Source organism: Crocodylus porosus, unplaced genomic scaffold, assembly GCF_001723895.1.
Source record: "Crocodylus porosus isolate Cpor-Errol unplaced genomic scaffold, CroPor_comp1, whole genome shotgun sequence".
NCBI classification, from domain to species: domain Eukaryota; kingdom Metazoa; phylum Chordata; order Crocodylia; family Crocodylidae; genus Crocodylus; species Crocodylus porosus.
This window is the reverse complement of record NW_017728947.1, coordinates 48,661,525-48,685,666: the sequence shown is the minus strand read 5'-3', so window position 1 is coordinate 48,685,666 and position 24,142 is coordinate 48,661,525. Positions and strand designations below refer to the sequence as shown.

The following is a 24,142-nucleotide window of genomic DNA, read 5'->3' as shown; positions in this document are numbered from 1 at the left end:
TGCTTGTCGAAGTGGTGGCAAGGCTGGGCATCTTAATGAACTGTTCACCACCAATGACTGTCTAGACAATAAAAGCAGTCAGGAAAAACCTTATGAACTTCAGCTGTCCTGGGCAGCATGCTCACTGTCCTCAGAAGTGAGCTTCACTAAAGGTAAGCCAGGCATTTGGTCAGTTCAAGGCAGTTTAGCCCAATGCACTGTCCCTTGCCTTGACCCAGAAGTTTACCTGCAAGCTATACATTTCAATATGCAGCATCCATTTATTAGCTGCAGTAAAACAAGAAGAGCATGCCACACATGCTACACTGTCAGTCCAAACCCAAAAACAATTCAAGGTCCAGATTCTTCTAGTCAGTCTCACAGCCCAGAACCAAACTCCTTCCTTGTTGACTCCCCTGCACAGCAGTTATGTGCCAAGGAATTACAATAGCTAACAGTGTTGGGTCAAGCTTACAAAACTGGCCAGAGCTTGTCAGTCTCTCAGTTTGTTCCGGTGAATCCATCTACAAGCTGTATGGTGAAAAGGATCCATCCCATTTCTGGACCCACGGGGAGCCCCATGGACCAGAAAGTGTGGGTCTGTGTGTTGGATTGGATGGGCCCAATTCTAGTGTGTGGGGGCCAGGCAGAGATGGCACTGAGCCCTGGGGTCCAATACCAGCATGTGGGAGCCAGGTAGAGGTGGTGCAGTGCCCCAGGGCCAGATCCTGGTTCACAGAGCCAGGTGGATGCAATGCCAGGTGGGTAGAGCATGGGGTCTCTACCCATGAGGGCCCAATCCAGCTCTTAGACCAGTCCCACACCCCTTATCTGGTCTGCAGGGCCATGAGGTCGAGCACTGATGCTCTAGATACTCAGTCCACACTCCTTGAATGGACATTCTTAGCCTGAAATAGCTTAAGCTAACCAAACAAAGGGTGCTATTAGTTCAGACTAAGACTGTGCCCATAGGGGAGTTAGTGCAGAGTTAACAGACTTGATGGGTATGTTCCCTGTGGTGTGGCTACTCCTGGAGTCCTTCGTCCTCTTATCTCACTGAACAGATATGCTTTCCTTCGTAGTTATCTTACATATCAGCTTACAGGCCGGATTCAAAGCAAGTGGCTCTTACCGGGTAGATGTGCCAGGCAGGGGGCGCCCAGTATCCACAAGAACACACCAGCAATACCCAGTGGATTGGTGACACTGCACTGGTTTGTACAGCCCTCCAAGAGCACACTCTGGGATGACGATGCCCTCACGGGGGTTCTGCCTGGCCTCCTCCAGGGCACTCTGTCTCTCCTGGTCACATGAGTGAACTTTCTCTGGAAGAGAAAAAACAAAACTTCATCCTCCATACAGTGGTTCTCAACCTTTTTTGTTCCAGGACCCATTTGTGAGCATTGATGGTCAGTTCCAACCCAGTGTCCTCACTCCCAACCCACTGCCCCCCATCCCCAGGCCCCTGCCCTCCCCCCCACTCCTCGTGTGTGTGATGGGGAGAATGGGGGCCCAAAGCAGCCCCTTGCAGGCTGGAATTCTGCCAGCCTGCAAGTTTCCCACGTTTTTCTCCTTTAAAAAAAAGAATCCATTTTTTAAATTTATCCACAACCCTTTCATATATTCCTGTGACCCACTTTTGGGTCATGACCCACGGGTTGAAAAACACTGCTCCATAACACCCATGGCTTCAAGGCAATTCTCAGACCTGAGCATTCCTGATGTTAGCTAGGCCCTGGAAACCTACAGCCCTATTGCTTCCCCTGTCAACTCTGCTACCCAAAAGTAATAGTCTAACATACAAAGGGCTCTGTATTGGAGTCTGGCTGGAATGCTGCATCCTAGTACAGATACTCCTCCTTAACGTTGTACTGGTTAACGTTGTTTCATTATTACATCGCTGATCTATTAGAGAGCATACTCATTTAAAGTTGTGCAAGTTCAATTACAACATTGTTTGGCTGCCACCTGCTAGTAGGTAACTACTGTGATGAAACTGGATTTGCTTAACATAGTTTTGCTTAAAGTCACATTTTTCAAAAACATAACCATGATGATAAGCGAGGAGTAGCTGTAATGGCAAAGTCATTCCAAGGGCTTACAGATTCGGGGTGCCATCTGCTGGCTGCTACTTTTGTAGGAAGCTGAAGCCACAAGAGGAACAGCTACTTCATGTCACACATTCCTGTTCTCCAAATAAGCAGAAATGCCTAAAGATACAATACAGGTGTTACTGCAATCTTGGGCTAAATAGTCCTATAAATGTTGTTTGCATTTGCTGCCATTTATTCTTTCGTCATTAGGTCTGAGCTTTCTCATAGAAGAAGCGATGAAGATCCTCAACTGTTTCCTTCTTGGGGTAACTAGTGAGGAATAAAAAACCCAGTTCCCATCTCCCAGCTTCAGAATGCCCTGGAGTAACAAGTTATTTTCCAATATATCCTTGTGAGGCAGAGTTCACATACACACTTAACCCCATTCATTAAGGCAACAGAAGAGTACAGCCATTTCCTGCAGCAAGAAAAGGGTACTGTATTGCTCCTCTACTCCCCAACATGTCATAGGAAACAGAGGATAACAAGCCTTCCTCTTTCCCGCACATTATGCCTGTAAGATCTCCCACTTTGAGTTAAGGGAGAGACCCACTTAGCCAGTAGCAGTAGTAGGCTGCTGTCCTTTATAGTGATCTTACAGGGATCATCCACTAAAAGAGGAACATTTACACATGTATTATATTAATTTAATATTAACACTTAGCAATTCTCTGTTAGATGTCCTCAAAACACCTCTTGCCATTCATCTGAGGGACAAGAATACCATTTCAAATTCTTCAATCACCTAAAGAACTTGGGGAGAGGGGGGGACAGAGGGGGAGTAGAAAATTTGATATAACTGGGATAAAAAGGGATGACAAAAACTCAATAAACTTTCTTGTTCTTTAACTATATCATAATACTGAAAATAAAAACATGGGGAAAAATGTCCCTTTCCCTCTCAAACTACCCTCACAACTGTTTTTAACAGGTCATACTGCCTGAAATGCATTCTCATGTCCAGAGGCTACTTCAGGTTTTAGGTTCAGAAAGTAACCCAGAGCCATGAGTTGAAGACTCCATAGGTTCAACTTGAAACTGCAGATATTTTGATGGTCATTTGGGAGACCTTATTTGGCAGTACATAACCATCTGATCTTTGGGAAATGGATGTCCAATAGAGAAACATTTCCCTACCCATCCTTCTGATCAACATTACCCCTTTGCCTCATATTCTCAACTCCGTTTTCTCGGCATCCCCCCACCCCCATCTTTCCCCCAAATATTGTGATTATAAGTTGTTTGGACCAGGTATCAGCTTTTGTTCAGTGCCTGAAACAGTAGGGTTCTGGTCCATGACAAGGGCTTGGAGGTACTATGCATGCCCAGATGCTAAAAACAATAAATGATGACAGCTCTAAACAGAGTTACTTGGGCATCAATAGCTTCTGGTGCCCAAGGCTAACTGACCCATGATTTCTAATTGTACCATGCCAGACAGAGAAAGTTGTTTCAGAAGACCCTAGGATGGGGTCCATTCACAAACACTTCAGACCTTCATCCCTCAGGGCTGTGAATGCGAAGAGCGCTTGAACTTTGTCAGGCACAATTCCACACAACTCAAGTTTATAATACAAGCTTTAACTGCATGTAAGGCCAGTTCAAGCAGAGAGAAACTTGATCAAGACTGGGAAGGGGCGGGGGGAGAGAATGAAAAATCAACAAAACTGAAACAGCTCAAGCCTCAGCTGATATTTAAGCTGACTTCACTTTGCTGACAGATGTCACAACTTAAAAAAAAAAAATTGTGACTGCTCCTGAGCCATATGAAGACAGAGAAGTCATTCAGTAAGAAGCCCGTGGGCTTCTTAACAAATCAATTACATCACAAAGGTCCAACTTACTTAAAATCACTGCCTGACAGCAATTTACACCTTGGCCATCAGGTGAGGTAGGTCATTCCTCCAGCTCAATGAAACAAAAAAAGCAGCCAAAATCCGCTGTCTATGATCATTCCATTTATATTTAATTCATTTTATACAATAAGCAAAAGGAGGAAAAAACCTTCATGGAAGTAAACTGCATTCCAGGCATTTTTCTATCTAAATCCCCAAAGCTTCCTCAGTACACACATTAAAACCAGGCTCTCTGGAGTCCTCTGAGTCTTGCAAAACTGACATTAAAAATGGTTTTGGAAAAAAAAAGTCAAAGATTTTTTTTGGACAAAGACAACAAAACAGGCAACTTGGTAGAAAATACTCCGTTTTCTTTTTCAATAAAAAAGCGAAAATGTCTTTTAACAAGTTTCAGTCTTATTCTACACATACATACAGTACAGGATGTCTATACACAGTATTCATATTTATACACAGAGGCATATATGATGTTTGTACTATCATCATCATCATTTTAAAATGTTTCTCTGTGCATACTGTAACTAGAAATGGGGAGGAACTGCTCCTCCGGGGGATTTCTCAATGGAATATAGAAACAACTGGCAGTCACTGCTACCTGATGGATATTTAAAGACATACACAACATGAATTTAAAAGCCTTCCTTTAGTTCACAGCAAATGAATATCCACATCTCTCTCTATATATGCACCTTGTAAACTAAGATATATATCTATATCTATATATAGAGAGAGAGAGTCACCATTTGTTGATAGATAGATAGCTAGATATCAGTTGAACACCATGTTTGCTTAAAAATGCGAATATATCAATAAATCTGGAAGCCCAGGAGTGCCTCAAATACTATAATAAAATAAATTCTAAATACCTATATATATTTTGGCATTGATTTTGGGTTTTTATCATTTAAAAAAAAAAAAAAAAAAAAGTCAGAGCTCCCCTATTCCCTTTGCTTACCAGGACACTGGTCCAACTGTGATCGTTTTCCCTGCAACCGGCTGCTTTGTGGTGCTGAGCAGCCCTGCTATGCCAGTACCCTGCCCCTGCCCATGCTTTTGCCATTCACTCAAGACCCACAGCCCCCATGCCCCCCTCCCAGCTCTGCTAGTGTCTCTCACTCTCAAACCACCGCCCCCTGGCCCTGCTGGTGCCCCTCACTCCCAATTCAATACTCCCTGGCCCTAGATTCCAGCCCCCCAATGTATGGGGAATGGGGTGGGTGTGTGGGGAAGGGGAGGTATGGGAGGAAGGGCGTGTGTGGACATAAGCAACACATGGGGAGAGGTGGGGGAGGAGCACAGTTGACAGGCCAGAAGTGGGGCACAGGCAACGTGTTGGGAGGCGGCATGTGCCCCCCTAGATTTCTGTGCCCATAGCAGGGTGCAGGGCTACAGCCAAGCCAGGCCAGACATGGTTCACCCTGCCTACATTTTACCATACGATGGATACATGAACTGAACCCCTCCTGACCACACCACAGCTGTGCATCCAAACTTATTTGCTGACCGATAGTAGCATTTTGTTTCTATTAAATACATTTCCATGTTTGGTTGTTAGTACCTTTATTACATGTGAATGGAATTTGTATGACACTAAACTGAGAACAGTGACCAATACTTGCAAGGATAGATAAACTGACTTAGAAGTATCTAGGTACTATGCAGTTATTCAGTATAAATGAACAAACAGTGTCTGAACTTGTGGCCGGGGGTGGGGAAGAAAGAAGTAGCATATAAAATATGAATCAATCATATAGGGAAAACCATCCAAAACACAGACATGCAACAGGAAGGAGGTCCTTGGAAGGAAGCATTACTGAACTTGTGAGGTGATTAGGGGTAGCAAATGAGGTGATTAGGAGTAGCACTGTAATAGATCAGCAGAAAAGCAAATGCTATTTGGAGTTGGACATGCAGATGGAATCATGTCACGAGCAGCAAACCACCTAAAACCTAGTAAAGACTGACTCAATACCTTTGACCTCATTCATTGTAGGTAGGACCTACTGGAAGCATTTACTCAAGACTCTACGTTACCATAGCTCATCACTATGGTGACATAGCATCAGTGGGCACAAACTATGATGCCGATGCTACTGCATGGTAGCAATGCACTACGTCATCGTAGCTCATTGCTACAGTGACATAGCGTCTAAAAATAACCATGCACCACTGGGACTGCACAGTACCAAATGTGCAGTCAGGGGCATGTGTAGACACACCCACTGTTTCTACTTTCCAAGCACCTTAGTGCCAGAAACTTGTGGGTTAACTAGGGAGAATACAGAGAACAAAAACAATGATAATGGGATGGCAGGAACCGACTTGAGAAAAGGTTAAGGAAAGAACTAAAAAAGAAGTTTCAAAGCTCTCACTCCACTGGCCTCACTCTCTTTCCACTGAAGTTAATGAAAATTTTACTATTGATTTCAATGGTAACAGAGTTAGGCTGATCCGAAATATTCTCAAAAAGCCTACTGTAGATTGGTCCCAATACCTACCTCAAACAACAGAATGACAGCACATCAGTACTTTGGCCTTTCAGGATGCTTTTGTCCCGATCATATCAAAGTGCTTTATAAACATTAAGTGAGATAATGACATACTGAAAAGTACTCTCCACATGCTGCAGTAGGGGACACTAAGACACAGAAAAGATGAGCAATTTACCCATCAGTATACAGAATTCTGCTACAAAACCCAGATGAGCACCGAACCGTAGGTCCTGCATTTTAAGCAGGAAGCCAGGCTGGCTTTTCATCAGGAACTGAATGCTTGGGCTGGAAAAAAAAAAATGGCTCAATGGCCATTTATAGTTCTAAGTGACTGGTGAAAGCAGAGCTGTAGCAGCGCAACTGGGTGCCCATGGCAGCTGCCCAACACAAATGCAGGTACCGACTTCCAGCTGCTGCTGCTCTGTGCCATGGTAGCAGCAGCAGTTCCCACCGCTGCTCCCCCTCTACCCCTTAGCTGGTGCCCAGAGCACCTGCCCCAGTCACTCTGCCCTAGCTAAGACATTGGGTGGCAGAGCTTCAATAAGGAGAATGGGGGAATTTCTATGACTTAACACAATTACTGGAGAAAGCATTTGCAGCTGTTTTCTAGGCACCACACCTACATTGCCAGCAAAAGCAGACAAAGTAGCCAAACACATCATCTTGCACTGTTCAGAGATTTGTTCAAACTTTGGAGACAATTTCTGCATCTATAGCAATGAACTGACAAACAAGACTGAGTCAAATGCCAGCTATACAGCTAAAGCTGCAACTTTGGAGGGAAGGTATCTTCTCCAGTAAGTGCAGGGTACCTAGAAGCTTGATTCCACATTTGAGTTCACAGAAGTTACAGGCACAGAGATTTAAAAAAATAAATAGATAAATAAAAGAAGAAAACTTGCACTATTAAAATGTGTGTATAGTTATACATCTAGTGAGATTTTAAAAAAAGCATGAGATAATAAATCAGAAGGAGTGCAATGAGTGACAATCTAGTCAGGATCAGCAACAACAATAATGTCACCGTTTTAAGAAAGGAAGACACTGTCATGTTGTCCTGTTTTCTGCCATCTTTGCTGTGACTTATGACAGCCATCAGCAGAGAGGAGCAATAACACTGTCAACTGGCTGCTACCGGGAACAAAGGCTTTGGGAGATAGGAAGCTGAGATTATATTAGGCAATGACAGAGAGAGAAAAAGAGAATATGAAATGTTGTGTGGGAAGAACTGCTGGCAGAAATATTTATTTTAACAGTAGCTGCTCAGCACTAAAATGCTAACTACTTCTTTTTCACTCGACTGCTTCTACAAGCTTTGTAACACGTTTGAAAACCTGGTGTCTCTGGAGCAATGAACTTCTAGGAGAAGAGGACAGGGCACCTCGAGTTGGACCTTACTTATGAAACAGTTTTCCCCTGTGAGAGATGCAGCATTGCATTCATAATAGTGTGCTGTCTCTCTCAGACACTCCTCAAACACACATCCAAGGTCCCCATGCAGAAATTCAAATGACTGATGGGGTAATGGACCCATCTGGCTGTCTGACAAGCCAGGTGGATATTATTAAAGACATGGGGTGTTGTTTACATCAAGTAAAACTGGGAAGAGAAGGCTCCAAGCAGCGTTGGCAGAATACACAACAGGCGGCAGCCTACTTCGGCTTTAGCTCGATGGATAAATGTGGTTTCCCTAAGGCTCAGCAGTTCTCTTCCAAATCCATAAATCTTTCTGCACCATACCATCTCTGCGATAATGGCATCTGCCTCTCTCAAGACAGCAGGGAACTTTTGAAAGAAAGCTGTAAGTGTGGTTAAAAAGCAGGATTGGAGAAGTTGGCTCTGTCACCTTGCCTTGCTGCTACGTGTGTCCAGGTCACTGATGGATCTGTGCCCCAGTTCCCCAGGGCTACTGTGAAGCTAACACAGTGAATGAAAGTGCTTTGACTACTTGAATGGAAGGCCTTTATACCAAGTACTGTATTTTCAGCTGCAAACATAGCTGTGATACCATCCATCAGCCATATTAATCAGGCCTAGAAGAAATACAAATAGACTGGTCACACACTGGTCAGTCTGAACTAACCAAAAGACAAATAAGCTCAGAGGCAGGATGATTCAGATGCACCAATAACTACCCAGATCATTGATACCTATGGAACTGCCTTCACTTTCCAAGTTTTTCCACTGAGTTATAAAACATTTTTCTCCACACCTAGACGTCCACCTGTGTTTGAGTAGCATCATGCTTCATCATCATTTCTGTGGATGAAGTGTTGGGATTTCCTCTTTAGCTGGACTGCAGGGTTGTGTTTGTAGTCCAACTCTGAAAGCCAGAAGATTAACTGCAAGCAGAACCACTTCAAAGAGTTGATATTTGCCTCAAAACCTCAGGCTGAAAACCTGATGCTTACCAAGAAACAGAGGGACCACAGCTCTGATCTCTCAAAGTGGCAGTGCACTACTGCTGACTTGAGGTGGGTAGAAAACTGGTTGGGATTTAAAAGCCCTAAAGGTTGTCATAGTGCAACAAAGGTTTTTGTAAAAATAAAACACTAAACAATCCACTATAGCTGGACTGGGATATGAAAGACCCATATTCCAGTGCTCACATTAACTGAGGCAAAACAGGGACTTAAAAGAAGGCCACCACAACCCAAGGAAGTGTCTAACCACCAGGCTGCTGGGTCTGCTCATTGCTGTGACCAGAAATTCCATCCTAAATCTGAGAAAACTTTCCTATTAAAAAAAAAATTACTTTGGATCTGGATCCAGCCTGCAGAGCCACTGTATCTGGTCCACAGAACCAGAGGGCTTTATCTGTGCCAGTGCCCATGCTGGGGCTGGAAGCTGTGCCCATGTCGTCACTGCTTCTCCCCACATCCCACTCCTCAGCTGCAATGAAGGCACAGCTTCCAGCAAGTAGGGAGTTGCATCAGAGCCAGAGGCCTGGCCCAAGCACAGCTACAGACAAACCCCTCCTGCTCTACTGCTGATATACCACCAAAGCTGCCTGGCCCCTGCCAGACTGGAGCTCTGTTGTTCCAGCCTGCAGCTTATAAAGGTTGCTGGTCCCTGCTTTAGACAAATGGGTGTTTTCCAATGAAAAATTATTTAGTTGAAAAATGTCAATTCTTGCTCTGTTGTCTATTGGCAAAACTGTGCTAGAGATTTACCTTAGTTAGAAACTTCATTTTTAAAGAGTTAAAATGTATCCCTCGGCAATACCATTTGTGCCAAACTGCTGGCTTTCTTCCACAGGAGGAGTGGAGAGTTATTGTATGTACAGTGCAGTGCAGAATTCTATTTAAGGATTTACTACGATCTAAGACCAGGGAGCCACAGAAGGGGGCTGAAGCCCTTATCTTGGGGATCAGTAGCAGGCTTACAGAATAAAGGTGGCTGCTACTGAGGCTTAAACTGCCAGAGGAGTTGCATGTTCCTCTTGGGCAAATGGGTTACTACTAGGGTGGCCACTGAAGCATCCTAGAATGGGTCACCTTAGAATGGGTTCACAAATGGGTGGGCGAAACACACACACACACAAACAAGCACACAGAGAACCAAAGATCAATTCAATAGCTCTTGGTCAGAACAGAAGAACACATCAAGTGGTGTCCTACAGGGGTGTGTCCTGGATCCAGTACTATTCAACATTTGCATTAGCAACTTGGATGATAGAACACAGAGTACTTACAATATTACAATGACATGGTCACAAGCACTTTGAAGGACAGCATTAGAATTCAGATGAATCATAAGAGTGTAGGAAAGTAGGGCTGAAAGGGATCTCAAGAGGTCATCCAAGTCCAATCCCTGCTCAAGGCAGGATCACTGCTACATAGGCCAATAAATCTCAGTAAGTTGGAAAATTGGTCTGAAATGCTTAAGATGAAATTCAGTCAACAGTAGTGCAAAATGGTAGGCTCAGAAACAAGAAATCCAGTGGACAAATACAAAATCAAAAGTAACTGGGTAAGAAGAATATGGCAGAAAAGGATGTGGAGGTTTACAGAGACCCAAAAACAGAATCTGTGAGTCAACCATATGCCGCTGTTGCAAAAAAAGCAAACAATTCTAGGTTGCATTCACAGGAGTGTCATAGGCAAGACAAAGTAAGTAATTATTTCCTTCTTGGGACTGGACAGGCCTCAACTTTAAGAGAAAGATAAGTTGAAAAAAGTCCAGAAGAAGAGAGCAACAAGAACTGTAGTAAAGAATAATCATAAAAATATAAGATTAAGAAACAATATCTGTAAGGAAAGGAACTGGGTGTGTTCAGTATAGAAAAGAGAAAATTGAAGTGGTAAAATGACACCCATCCAGTATGGACAAGATTGCTATTTAAAAAAAAAAAAAAAAAGGCAACCAATTGTTCTCCCTGGCTACTGAGGACAGGGGAAGTAGTAAATCAACTTAATCTGCAGCTAGAGAGATTTAGAAAACATTTCCTAAAATCTAATCCATCTGTACAGATAGTTAGTGACTGAAAAGGCTACCAAGGGATGTTCTGGAATCCCTGTCACTAAAGGCTTTATAAACATATTAAATAAAACAGTAGCATAATGCAGCAAGAGGGGCACCATCCTCAGGCACCAATGAAGAAGGGTTGGCAGAATAGTAAATCTCCAAGACCCTGTACCCTGGGAGGCTGTCCTGAAGACACAGCAACCCAAGACTGCACTACAGCAGAAACTGGCATGTGCTAAGCCTGCACCATGGCAGGTAACATTCTGCCCCTTCTCCCCCTCTCCCTGCTTTGCCTAGGGCACTGAAATGGCTACCAATGCCTCTGAGATAAAGATCGGTCAGGGGTGGTCTAGGTATACTTGATCCAATGCAGAGGGAGGGAATAGATAGTCTCTTAAATCCCTTCCACATTTCTAGGATTGTATTTTAAAGACTTAACTGGATTAGATCAGTGGTTCCTGATCGTTATTGGAAAGATGGGTTAGAACTTGGACCACTGAGCTGATCTCTGCAAACACAATCCGAAATCCCTAAGAGCAGAGTGGCTTAAACCAAGCTCTCTCTCTCTCTCCCTCCATTCCCTCCTCTCTGATCCCACATCCAAGCTGAATTTCTTGGATGTTGAGGAAGTCTGGATCGGGGTCTGATCTTCCTACCCAGCCTGGTTACCATTTAGTGACCATAAGGGGTATATCCAAACCTCTGTAACAGGCTAAAACAGAACTTTACATCTGAACACTCCCAAAGTGAAAAGGCTTAAATCTGAATCCAGATCTATACTTTACTTCAGGCCTGCTTCACTTACCAGAAGATGCATTTCCAGCATCTGAGTCAAAACACTTCATCTTAGATGTTCTTTCTCCTATTTCTGAGGGAGCGGATGGGTTTCTCTTACTCCCTTTTCTCTACTACAATTTCTCAGCACTTCATGTGGCCAGTGAACTTCTGGTTAACTGCCTCATTTGGACACGTCTGTTAGCCCCCCCTTGCTTTCACTCTTCTGTTTCAGCTCCCCCTCCAAAACTGAAAAATGAACCTATAGTAAGCAAACTCAGAATTGTAGGTGCTTCCATCCTAGTCTTTTCAACTGCTCTGGGGAGAACTCACAACCTCTACCCTTCCCACTTCCACACACCTTTACGTTAGCAGTAGAAAAGCTGTTGTTGTACTGTTGGAAAGAGTCACCTGCTTCTGCTGGCTGGCTGGAATATAGCAGTTCAGGATGCCACAGTACTTTGAGGGCAAAGATGTAAGGCAGTAGGTAAGAAACTTTAATCTGATTAAGGCTAGCTTGTCTGCAACACTGTTTGAATGACTATTGTAAGAACCACCTTTGGTGTTTGAGCACAATGCTGATCAGCACCTTAGAAGTACCTATAACTCTGGATAACTGAACCATGTTTAGAAAGGATCTAAGGAAGATCACAACTTTTGGGAAGGTGTGCCACAGGCGGGGACAATCTTTTGGGAAGGTGTGCCATAAATTAGCCTCCCACTCCCCCTTAGTGCCAATCTGATCTGTTTCCCTTACCCAATCTGCCTCTGTTTTCTGCTCCCTGCCCTATACTCCCTACTTGAGCTGCTGCTCTGCCTTTTGCTCCCTTCCCCACCACAGTACTGCTTGTTCCCTCCCCAGCCTGTGCTACACACACACATAGGCTGGCCATGCCTCTTGTGGCACCCATGCTGCTTGGTGCCCACCCTGACTTAGGGCTTCTGTGAACACTGTGCCTCCACTCAGAGTTTCCCAGGATACCTGGGCACTCACATGTTGTCTGTGCAAAAAAACACAAACTATGTGGACGGAATAAATGAGAGGGCACCTGTGCGTGGGTGCTCCTGACAGCTTGGGCAATTACTCAGCTTGCTCCCATCACCCTTTCACATGAAACAGTCTCTGCAAAAAGCAAATGTGATCTCTCCAACCTCTTCTTGTCACAAGGGACCAAGTTAATTGTTGGTGTAATACCTTCCCACCCAATCCTTGATTGAGTTCTACAAGAGAGGAATTTGACCCACCTGGTTTTTATTTTTAACCTTAAATGGAAATCCACAGGGTTTTAGCAAACTATTTTGCTCCAGCTCTTTCTGCCTCTGGATTCCCCATCCCCCTCCTCTCTCTCCAGCCTATTTTACTTAACAGGCAGCTGTGGGGTAGCAGTTATGACTCTGTGTCTAGAGTAATTTGTTTTCTTTCTTTGGGAGTGAGGGGAGACGGAATTCTTTGGGAATGATTTATCACATAGCGCTAAGGGGGTGCCTCATTTATTTGCCTAGCTGCATATGGTTTAGCACCTAGGGTTGCATGTCGATTATTATACTATGTTATTTTTCCCACTTGTATACTTTGCACCTTTTCATAGAGTGGATTAACTGGTCCCCAGTGGCACATTATTTATGACTTCGTTTGCTGGCTGTCTGAGAAGGGTCCAGAGCCTAAACTCTTCCACTGCCCTCCCCCACCCCACTCCACATTGCATACTCCCTTCTCAGCCACACCTGTCACACCATGGTCTGCTAAAGGAGCACACTTGCTAATGATATATCACTCCATTTCTAATTTCCAATAGCATCTCCATATGAGATTTTTTGATGGAGTCTGACTCTCCCAGACAGCAGAAGCCAAGAAAAGGAGTGACTGGACTGCAGCTGTAACTGGGGTGGGGGAGTAGGGTGCGGGGGAAGAGAGAGTGGGGGGGGCAAGGGGAGTACAGGGGTGCAAGAGATCATCTGTCATCTGGCTTCCAAGGTTTAAACAAAGCAGGAATTCACCAGAAAGTGACATGTAGTTTCACAGTGCAAAGGAAAAGAAAAGTGGGCAAGTGACGGAGTAACTTGGCACTGGTGAAGTTTTATACTCATGAAGTTTCTCCTGAACAGAGATTTCTTAGTTCAGGTTGCTGGCTTTACACCTACCAGAAAGGCCAAACAGAAAAACACTCGCTCTAAAAATAAGGAGAGAGAAATCTGAGCGCAAAGTATTCCATTTGGATAGCACTCTGACCAAGCATGGAGCTTTTGTACAGGGAGGAAGATAGCTGCACCTTCAAGATGTAGCACTACACCCAAGAGGGATGCTCAACTGCTGCGCAAGACTTTGGACCACAAGCTGTCTGTGCACCTTTTCCCTCCCCTCAGCCCCTTCCCCTGATGCAGCAGATGGGTTTTATTCTCTCTCCTTTGTACCCCTGCAGAGTTACCATGCTTTAACCTTTTTGTATACATGGTGGGAGAAGATAGAGGCAGTGATGTGGGACAAAGACAACGCCAGTGGGAGCAAGTCTCTATTGTGGACATAGATTTCTCTCTCGGATTCTGAGTGCCCCAGCATATAATTTGCTTTGCTTTCACTAAAACTAGATTTGCATCTGGTTAAGTTCTCCCAGAGTCCAGTTTCTGTCTCCGTTCTGTCCATTCATTGCTGATATCAGCTCCCCCTCTCCTGCTCTCATGAGGCACAAATGTCCCATCTTCCTGCCAATCCGCCAGCTGATGTCCCAATTACCAAGACTTTTGCCTATTACCAATGTGCAATTGTAGAACGTGGTTTTGGATGCCCTACAATCCACCATATATTAATGTGGTAAGTTCAACGTGGCTGGCAAAGAGATGGAGCGTATTTAAGACCAGCACAGACCCAGGTAGCCTGGTGGCAATAAGGAGGGCGAGCAAAGGTCTTGGTGGCAATAGAAGTCAAGTCCAGAGCCATGTAGACTCAGAAATCTTAAGACAGAGAGATGGAAAAACAGGTAGATTCCATGAGTCAGGGGAGGAGCAACTGGTTAGCTAGAGAGGCTGAGAGAGGTGGGGCATGACCCAAAGAACCAGATGAAGAAAAAAAAAAAAATCTGCCACATTCCCTCCCCATCTCCAAAATGATAATCAGTTCAACCCAGAAATATAAATGGGTTCAGTGCTTTCCCATCCTCAACACAGTATGTTAGTCCGGGGGTTGAAGTCCAGCCTTGCCAGTTTCCTGGGCAATACTGATAATAGGAAAATCTCAAACAACAAAATATAACCCTCAGTGTACACTTCTTCCCCAGTTTTGCCTGCCCCTGGTTTCCCTCCAAGAGCTCCTCTGTCCTAACTTCCTCAACGTCTTGGCCAGAGTCACCTGACTGACTAAGTAATAAATACCTTTATTCCAAAAGCAGGGCTTTGGCATCAAAGACACAACACAGAAGACCCCTGAATTTGTACACAGAGTTTTAGAGTTTGCCATCTTGTTACAGCCAGCAAGAAACAATGTGATAAACCAAGGGCCCCTCTACACTTGCAGGTAAAGACATAAGGATCTAATGTACAATTCACACAATAGCACCTTCTGTCATGCCACACATACATGGCAGGAGTCGTGACTGTAAGGATCACATATTAGATCCCATCGCACTTTATTGCCAGTGCAGGAGAAGCCTGAACCTAGATTCCTCCTGCACTGGCAAGAAGCAAGATCCACTGGCTGAGAGCATGGGTCAGCTGACAGGGCTCACCATAAGTGCCCAGGACTAAGCACCCCATCAGCGGACTAGGGCTTCCAGCTGCAGGAGCACCCCAGGGGTCCCAGTGGCAAGGAGACCATAGCTGCTGATATCTCCCAGCCACAAAAGGGGTGTGGGTCTCCAATCAGCTGACAGGACTCCCAATCACAGGGACCCCTGACCATATATTCAATGAATGGCATGATACGAAGCAGCTACAAAGTTATTTCACAAAATAGTTGGAATAACTTTGTAGTTTATTCCTCTTTTTATTGTCTTTTTATTTTCTGACTGAACATGTGGCCAGGTGAACTGGTTAATCACACCTTAAGTGTACATGAAGCCCAAGACAGTATCAGGCTCTATCCAGAGAATTATCCCTGTTCCCTGTCCTAGAGGAAGGCATACAATTAGGGCATTAGCTATTAGTTATAAGCACCTAATCAAGGCAATAAACAAAGACAGAGGAAAAAGACCTGGCTTGCAGAAACTATGTGCATATATGCAGAGGTATGATGATGAGGGACTGAATCTTCACCACCAAGGATTAGCAAAGATTGCCTGCTGTTTTTCTCAAGCAGGTTTCAGCTATTTGGAAAGGAATGTGGTATGCTCCAGCAACATTCACTGGGCGCCCATACTGTTTTAGTGTGATGAGCTGTGGCGACCTCCGTATTGTACATGGAGATGCACAAGTTTAAATCTCAAGAGGCCCTGCTGTTTCTGCTTCCTTGCACATCTGACACCCAGCTTTCTGGCTGCTAACTCTTACACATCCATACAAGTCACCTTGAGGATCAGGCTCAGCAAGTTAAATGTGAACAACAGGATTCTAGTCTGTGAGCCATTCTTCAGAACTCATTTATAGCTTTGCCCTGTGCTAAACAGCTTCAAAAAACAGACATTTTTATCACTGAAAAGCTGTAAGTTAAGGACGCCCAAACAGCCTCTAGACGCCCAGAACAACCCACATGGAATTGGAATTCATCCAAGAAGTAGGATTTTGAAATAAACAGCAAGATTTCTAAAAAAACATACACACACAAACCTGTCTTCAGCTGCTAACCTTAATATATTACTCATTCTTCCTTTCAAATAACGTCATGTTCAAAACCCCAGTGACTGCAGAGTATTTACTTGAGGCTGCTACTGCTGGTTTTCCTAGAGCTGTTTATTTTTCCATGCATGAGCTCATTACATCACCCTGTGGTTTTCTTAAAGGTTGTCAGGGTAGGTTGGATACATCGTTGGAATCTCTCTCTAACCCAAAACCAAATCACTTAGTAGCATGAACAGTTTTGAAGAAGACCCAGTTCTGAAAGTCAAGGAGCAGCCATGAATTCCTTGGTGAAGATGGGCGCTCACAAATGAGCAACAGTTGGATTTTATTTTATTTTTTAGTAATAAAATGCATTTTCAGGCATCACCCCAAAGCATGGCTTATAATGAACAGCAAAGGTATCCACAGTGCTATTTCAGCTGGGAGGATGAAGAAGGGCAGACAATCCAGAAAGAATCATCATCCCTCTCTTTTCAAATCATGGCAGATTTGAAGGTAGGGTCTTTCTAACTACCACTCCTACACAATATGTAAAGAAAAGTGCCACATATATTATATGGCCATGTATGTATAATTATAATTTGGTTCAACAGATGAACCAAAAAAACTGAATAAAGTTTGGCTCAAATGAGTCTGACCAGATTTTGACATTTGACCAAAAACATTTGATTTGAGGGAATTTAAGACAGATGAGTGAAATGAAGGCTAAATCCACAGAATTACTGGAAAGGTGGCATCCACATTCCACTGAGCAGAGCAAACAAGGGATTCACTTAAGAACTGGGAGACAACTATTCCTGAGAAGCTTTCAACACGCTCACATCTCCTACCACCCAGGAAAGTGGTCAAACCTCCATGCTATAAAGGCACTGTGGGATGGGAAGGAGGGTACTCCTGCCAATGCTGTTCCACTTTGAAAAATAAGCAAACATTCATTGGAGCAGGGACCGAAACCCAGGTCTCCCACCACCAAACAACAGTCCCTCTCATGCTCTTGCTCTTTGACTCAATAATATTGACATCAGTAATCCATGCTAAGTGGAACAGGCCTACTGGGGTATTGAGGGAGTGGGGGACAGGGGATGACGGAGAAACCTGCCTCATCCCAGGGCAGAACACTCACCTGGGAAAAGAGACACTTGAGTTCCAGGCCTGCTTCAGTGAACATTTAAATTCAGGGGTGCTCAACCACACGGGTGGTGGACCAGATCAGGCTCAGTGCCATGTCATCTGGTTTGCAGGGCTCCCCACAGGTCCCTGGGGAGTCTTGCAGGCCATGGCCCTGTAAACTAGATCAGGTATACAGGGGTATCCTGGCACACAGGTATGGGGTGTTGTGCAGGGCCCTGGAGCCCAATTCCAGCACACAGCACCAGGCAGGGGTGGTGCACAGCCCCAGGGCCCAAATCCAGAAGGGTAGGTTTAGGTTAGACATCAGGAGGCGCTACTTCACAGTCAGGGCGGCTAGGGTCTGGAACCAGCTTCCAAGAGAAGTAATGCTGGCCCCTACCCTGGGGGTCTTTAAGAGGAGGTTAGATGAACATCTTGCTGGGGTTATTTGACCCCAGTATTCTTTCCTGCCATGGCAGGGGGTCAGACTAGATGATCTGCTCAGGTCCCTTCCAACCCTAGAAACTATGAAACTATGAAATCCCAAGTCCCATTCTTTTCACCTGCATTTTTTTAAAATCATGTGGATACTAAAGACTACATAACAACGTCTAGTTGACAGAAGCTATAAACAAAGGTACACAAAAACAATTTTTGTTCGTAGTCCATTAGGAGAATACTAGCAGCCTTCTCTGAATCAACTGAAAATAGCCAAATCAGAAAGACACTTGTCTGATCTGGTAGGCAACTTCTATACCCTTCTCATGATGGATGTGGCCACAGTATGTTGTCCCATGGCTGTCCAATACAAGTGCAGATTACAGTTACTGTTAAAACAATAATTGCTTGAACTCTGTTAGGTTCTGAATGCATGGCTAAATGACTTACGGATGGCCAAGGAACCAGGTTTAAAAAAAAAAGAAGACAAACAACAGCACCAAGGAATGAATTAGGGTAATACAAAGAGGTAGAACCTGGAAGTCGTAAGGATAAATCAATAAAAAAGAAAATGTAAGTTCTATATTAGGAAAACCTGTCTGGAGTCAAGTCATATCAGATTACAGAATAGCTGCCTCCAGGAAGTGGTAAATGCTTTATTGCTTGAGGGACTCAAATTATGCTAGAAACTATTATCCATTGTATGGAGTAAACAGGCAATGGTCAGAGTGGGGGGAGAAGCAAATGGTGAAATGAAATGAGTGAGTAGGTTTTTTCCACCTGTAACTTCAGGTTATTCCATTAGTTGTAGCAAGAAGGGTTTAAGCCACTTGTCCACATAAATACAGGAGCTGCAGACTCAGGCTATACATCCAAGCAATCACTAAAAACAAAGTCTAACACTATGGTAGTAAAAATTTACTCTAACCCTAACATGAAACATCACACAAGAAAAAATGGAAATACACTGTACAGGAAGATCTCAAGCTGTTAAGGGCTAAAATTACCAAAAGCATCCACTAATTTTGGATGTCCAATTTAATTCAGATTAGTGTTTCACAGTGGGTAAACAAATTAAAGGACATTTAAAGATGCAATATTTTTCATTAATAATGCTACTTAGCTCTTATACCAAAGTTTTCACCCACAGATCCTAAATGTTTGATGCTGTCCTTTGCCACGTATGCCAAAGACCCGAAAAGAAAAACAGCAGGGAGGAAGCTGAGAGTTGTATGTTTAAAATGTGTCAGCTGTTCCATAACCTCATTTTCATGAAGCAGCATTTCCCAACATTAATAATTTATAGTAACAAATAGAAATGACTGCTTGTTTGTGTGGCACAGTATGAAAATTTGAGCCTAGAATCACTAACTTCTCTTAATCAACTACAAGGTATTAGGGCAAATAAATTTTATAGAAGCATCAGTAATGTTCACTGAGCCTATCCAACCAGCCTGTTTTAGCTGGCTATGACAGCTGCCTCTTTACACTCATTTTCATTCTCAAGGGAAGAATTAGTTTGGGATTTATAAAATAAAAACCCATTGCAGCCTATGGGTTAGTTTAGAGTAGCTTTAAAAAAAGAAAAGAGAAGAAATCATCAAGTAAGACTAGAATAGACAAAAGCAAATCTCACAAAAGGAGCTCCTTCCCAAGCAACCTCCCTCTTACACAAGGGAGCTTCCCGAGGAAAAGTTTGTTCAAACAGATAGCCCTTGCAGCACACCCTGAACATCAACAAACTTGGGATGTCTCAGGCCAAGGAAGAGTAAGAACCAAAACCCCATTCTCCAAGGACACCCCTTTAATCACCTCCCAGAATTTAAACTTGGGAACTGGAAGCAAGAGCATCTCATCTCATCTCAGTGGCCAGGATAGTGACTTAAGGAGAGACTGATTTCCAAAACAGTCATGGACAAAACTCTATAGGGCTCTGGAGAGCAGACCCACTGCCTTGAATTGTACCACTGGCAGCTCACAGAGCACAGGTGGTATTTGCTCTACACTTAAAACATCACTAAGCAAGCACAATGATTCCAACCAAGGTAAAGTTTCAGCAGGGGGGAAGGGGTGTCTTCAGAGAGGGCATCATCACAGACCAAAAGTGCTATAAACCCAGTCTGAAGGTCATGAAGTTATGAATATCTAGTGGTTAGGGCAGAAGACTGGCAGTCAGACTTCTTATATTCTGATTCCAGCTTAATATTTTTTGTCTACACTGACTATATGGCAGCAATATAGCAGGCTTTGCCAGAAAAGCATCACATTTACTTTACCATAGGGAAAAGACATGGAGAGGTTAAGTGAACTTCCCAAGGCCACAGAGACAGTGGGTATACTAAGAAGAAAACCAAGAGTCTAGCACACTAAGCAGTAGTTTGCACTGCCTCCCAAAGCTAGGGATACACAAACCAGTTTAAGTGATCAGAAACTGGTTTAAACCTGTAACAGAACAGACATTCACTACACATAAATCACTTTGAAAATGGCTGAAACCAGTTTGAGATAAACCTGGTTGAATGTAGTATCAAACTTAATCGATTGGCTCAAACCGGCTTATGCAATATCTGTCCCAGACTCCTTGCTGGTTTAAGTTAAATCAGAGACCCCCAGTATCCCAGCATGCTCTCTGGGCTGGGTTCTGCTCTAGAGAGCTGGGCTGGCCCCTCCCCTCCGCTCTCTAGCTGGGCAGGGGTGGGGCATGGCCAGACGCTGGCCTGCCATGGCTGCTGTGGCAAATTCCTCCCTCCATCCCCTCTCCCTCCGCTCTGCCTGGCCCCTCTTGCAAGCCCTGTGGACTGCACCTGGGGTTTGGCAGCCCCAGCCACACCTCCAGGGTGGGGATTAATTCCACAGTGGTCCTGGAGCAGGGGAGAGAGGCAAGCTAGTCCCCCGTGTGCAGATCCAAGACCTGCACCTCTGAGCCCAGAGCTAAGATCTGCAGGACCAACCTGAGAGGTGGGAAGTGTTGGCAAAAACCTGACAATCAACATGCATACGTGCTGGAGATGGAGTTATGGGAAGTTGTAGATAGCTTCCAGCTGGAGGTTGCAGACCAAACAATGCAGAGAACTATATACATTTACATTATAAAGCACAACCTGTGAAACCTAAACAAAGCCTCTCTGGATGCCTGCCTCTGCCCTTAGGATTAGTAAGACTTATGCAAGGCTCTCTCTTTGCATTTTAAGTTAGACTAAGTTGTGTATGCTGTGTTTTATTGGGCTGTATCTTAGCTTAGGGGAAGAGTTTTGATAATTCCTTGTTGTATGCTTTGCAAATTGCTGTGTTCAATACATGCTTGCTTCAGACAAGGGAGTTTTTTTCCATCCCCTCTCCTCAGTCTGGCAGCAGCTCCTCCCCTCCACACCCCCAGGCTGGTAGCTGGCATCCTGTGTGTCCTGCTAGCCCCAGCTGGTGCCTGGCTCCTCCGCTCTAGCAGGGAGGGAATCTCTCTTCCCTCCCCTTTGGCAGTGGCTGCCAGGCATGCTCTAGTAACCTCTGGATTCTGGCTTAAGCCGCTGCAGGCACATGCCTGCATTTCCTGATTTAACAGAGAATGTTTGTCCAGTTATTAATCAGTTTAAGCTGCACGGCTTAGATTAACCTGCAAAGAGTAAATCAATTCAGGCTCAGGCTTTTTGAATGTCTGTCCCTAGCCCAAGTAATCTAGTAAAATTTTACATGAGCTATTGCAGATGTACTTTTTAACTGTTTATAAAAACTTGTTTGATGGTGACAAAAGTTTTTCAGAACTGTAAACCAAAACTGCGGCCATCTCTGGCATCCTAATCTTTTCTAGCCTCCCAATTCCCATCATCCATCTTGTTTCCCTTCAGTGCAAGGCAAAAATGTACACAGATAACAGTCATTTTATCTTATTGTTCAGACCCCATGTCCCTCTCGTAACTTTTCCCCACTCTTCTATCAAAATCTGAGATCTTTTTTTTTTTTCTTTTTTACAGTTTCCACTTCCTGTTGTATGGATGTTCTTATTACTACCTGCTTCCTCGTCTTTGCTCTCTTCCTACCTGAGCCACCCCCCCATGCTGCTACCTGTGATGTTTTACTCTTTGCACATTCATTTTTTCCATGGTGTCTTATATACATGGGTATTCCTTCTCAACCTGCTACAGAAAGTAAGAATTCTCTATATTCATTCATTTAAAACCCAGTAACACTTATATCATGTACCTTTCAGGATCATTAGAAAAAAGGTACCTTAAAACATAGTATGATGGAAGTTCCCTCTGGTCACCCAAAGCATAGAATCTTAGAATCACTGAGTGGGAAGGGACCTAGACACATCATCGAGTCCGACCCCCTGCCATGGGCAGGAAGGAGCACTGGGGTGGAAGGGGTCATAAGACCCCAGCCAGGTGCCCATCCAGTCTCCTCTTGAAGATTTCCAGGGAAGGTGAGAGTACCACCTCTCTGGGAAGCCTCTTCCAGGCTCTGGCCACCCTTACAGTGAAGTAGTTCTTCCTAATATCTAACCTAAACCTATCCTCCCTCAGCTTGTGGCCATTGTTCCTGGTGACTCCAAGGGGGGCCCTGGTGAACAGACTTTCCCCAAATCCCTGTTGGTGGCCCCTGACAAGGTTGCAGGCAGCCACAAGATCCCCCCTCAGTCTCCTCTAGTGGAGACTGAAGAGATTCAGGTCCCTCAGCCTCTTCTCATAGCATTCTTTCGCTATAAGAACATCACAAATACTAGAACCTAGGCACAGGAGCAACCTCAGTCCTATGTAAGCCACACATTGCAGCAAGAATATTCCACCAAAATTTAGCCTGGAAAAGTATGAGAGGGAAGAGAGTGGAAGTGAAATAAAGTAGGTGGCAGTCCTATGGTGAGGCAATAAAACCCTAGAAACCTAGTTTCCCTTCAATACCTGTTTGAGGGAAGGCACAGCCCTCAGCATATACCTACTCTGACTTTAGGAGCACAATGAAGAGGACTCTCTTGTTAGTGTACTCAGATTTCTGCTCTGCAATGTTGTGACAAAGCAGCACTGCTATTGGAGTTAAGCATGCACAAAGTGAAAAATACTGTGAAATAAGGAATCACTCTTTAGTTACATTCCAAATGTTTTTAAAGCAAGCATTACCTGAGTTTCTCATGCTGGAGCTATTCAGTTTGGAATCTTTAATGACCAAGTGCTTAATCCAAAGTGTGGGAGCTGTGATTTCTGAAAGACAGAAAAGAAACACTGTCAAAAAGAAGCCACCAGTGGAGGCAGCAACATCATGGAGGAAGAGTTGTCTCAGGTTGAAACATCCTGTTTCTTGGGACTTGGATTGTCCTCAAGGGTTCCTTAGTATTTCTTTTCTGCAATATGGACCTTTATCTCCCACCACACACACATATGCTCCATTTTTTCTTTCCAAGTAGTCCATCTACATGAAGTATGTGGGCTTTTTTTCTCCTCTCTTCTTATCCTGCCTAGTATCTTTCAAACCTGACTTGGAAAAGGTAGAGACTGTGTTGAGTACTGTAGCACATCATGCTTTCCATCAAGGGATAGAAAAAAAATCCAGCAAAAATCATTCAAATCAGGAATCCAAATATTATCCTAGAAGCCAAAGAGCAGCTGACCACCCACTTCCTCATATTAGGTCCATATTAAAAAAACAAAAATAAATAGAGAAGTGCAGAGCACTGCTGGGAACACTTAAAAGAAAGCATTTAAAGAACATGCATGTGATTCACTAAAGATAAATGCATTTTACAAAGTGCATTGAGATCCTTGGATGAAGCATGTAATACCTCTTAAGTTCAAAACACTAAAACCTGCCTTAATCCCTCAAAGGAATGACATTGAATGGTTGTTTAACCAATATGTTATAATAAAGCTCAAGTAGAGAGGCACCTGAAATAATCCCTCAGACAGACATGGGCAACTTGAATATTTTAAAACAATTTTTTCCAGTGTTCACTGGAACTGACTTTAAATGCTAGTTCCTGATTATTTAAACACTTTAAAAATATACATTTTCAAAGATCTTTCTGCTCTACTTGTTGAAACTTATAAAGGTCTGTTCAGCAAAGTAGAATTTGACTACACCAGAGAAAATGACTACATTCAAAGTGCATCCAATATATAAAGTAAACTTAAGGAAAAAGACAGAATGAGAGGAAGAAATGCTATTCCTTGATAATATCTTT

General features: G+C 43.8%; 1 protein-coding gene across 1 annotated transcript in view; it reads right to left on the bottom strand.

Annotated features, from left to right (window-relative positions):
• SMOC1 (SPARC related modular calcium binding 1) overlaps positions 1-24,142 on the bottom strand; it is a 119,871-nt gene that overhangs the window by 33,553 nt on the left and 62,176 nt on the right. Inside the window, exons 7-8 of the mRNA XM_019551034.1 lie at positions 23,085-23,165; positions 1,112-1,304 (exon numbers count right to left, since the gene is read on the bottom strand). Coding sequence (XP_019406579.1) covers positions 1,112-1,304; positions 23,085-23,165 — 274 coding nt within the window. The remainder of the gene's footprint in view (positions 1-1,111; positions 1,305-23,084; positions 23,166-24,142) is intronic.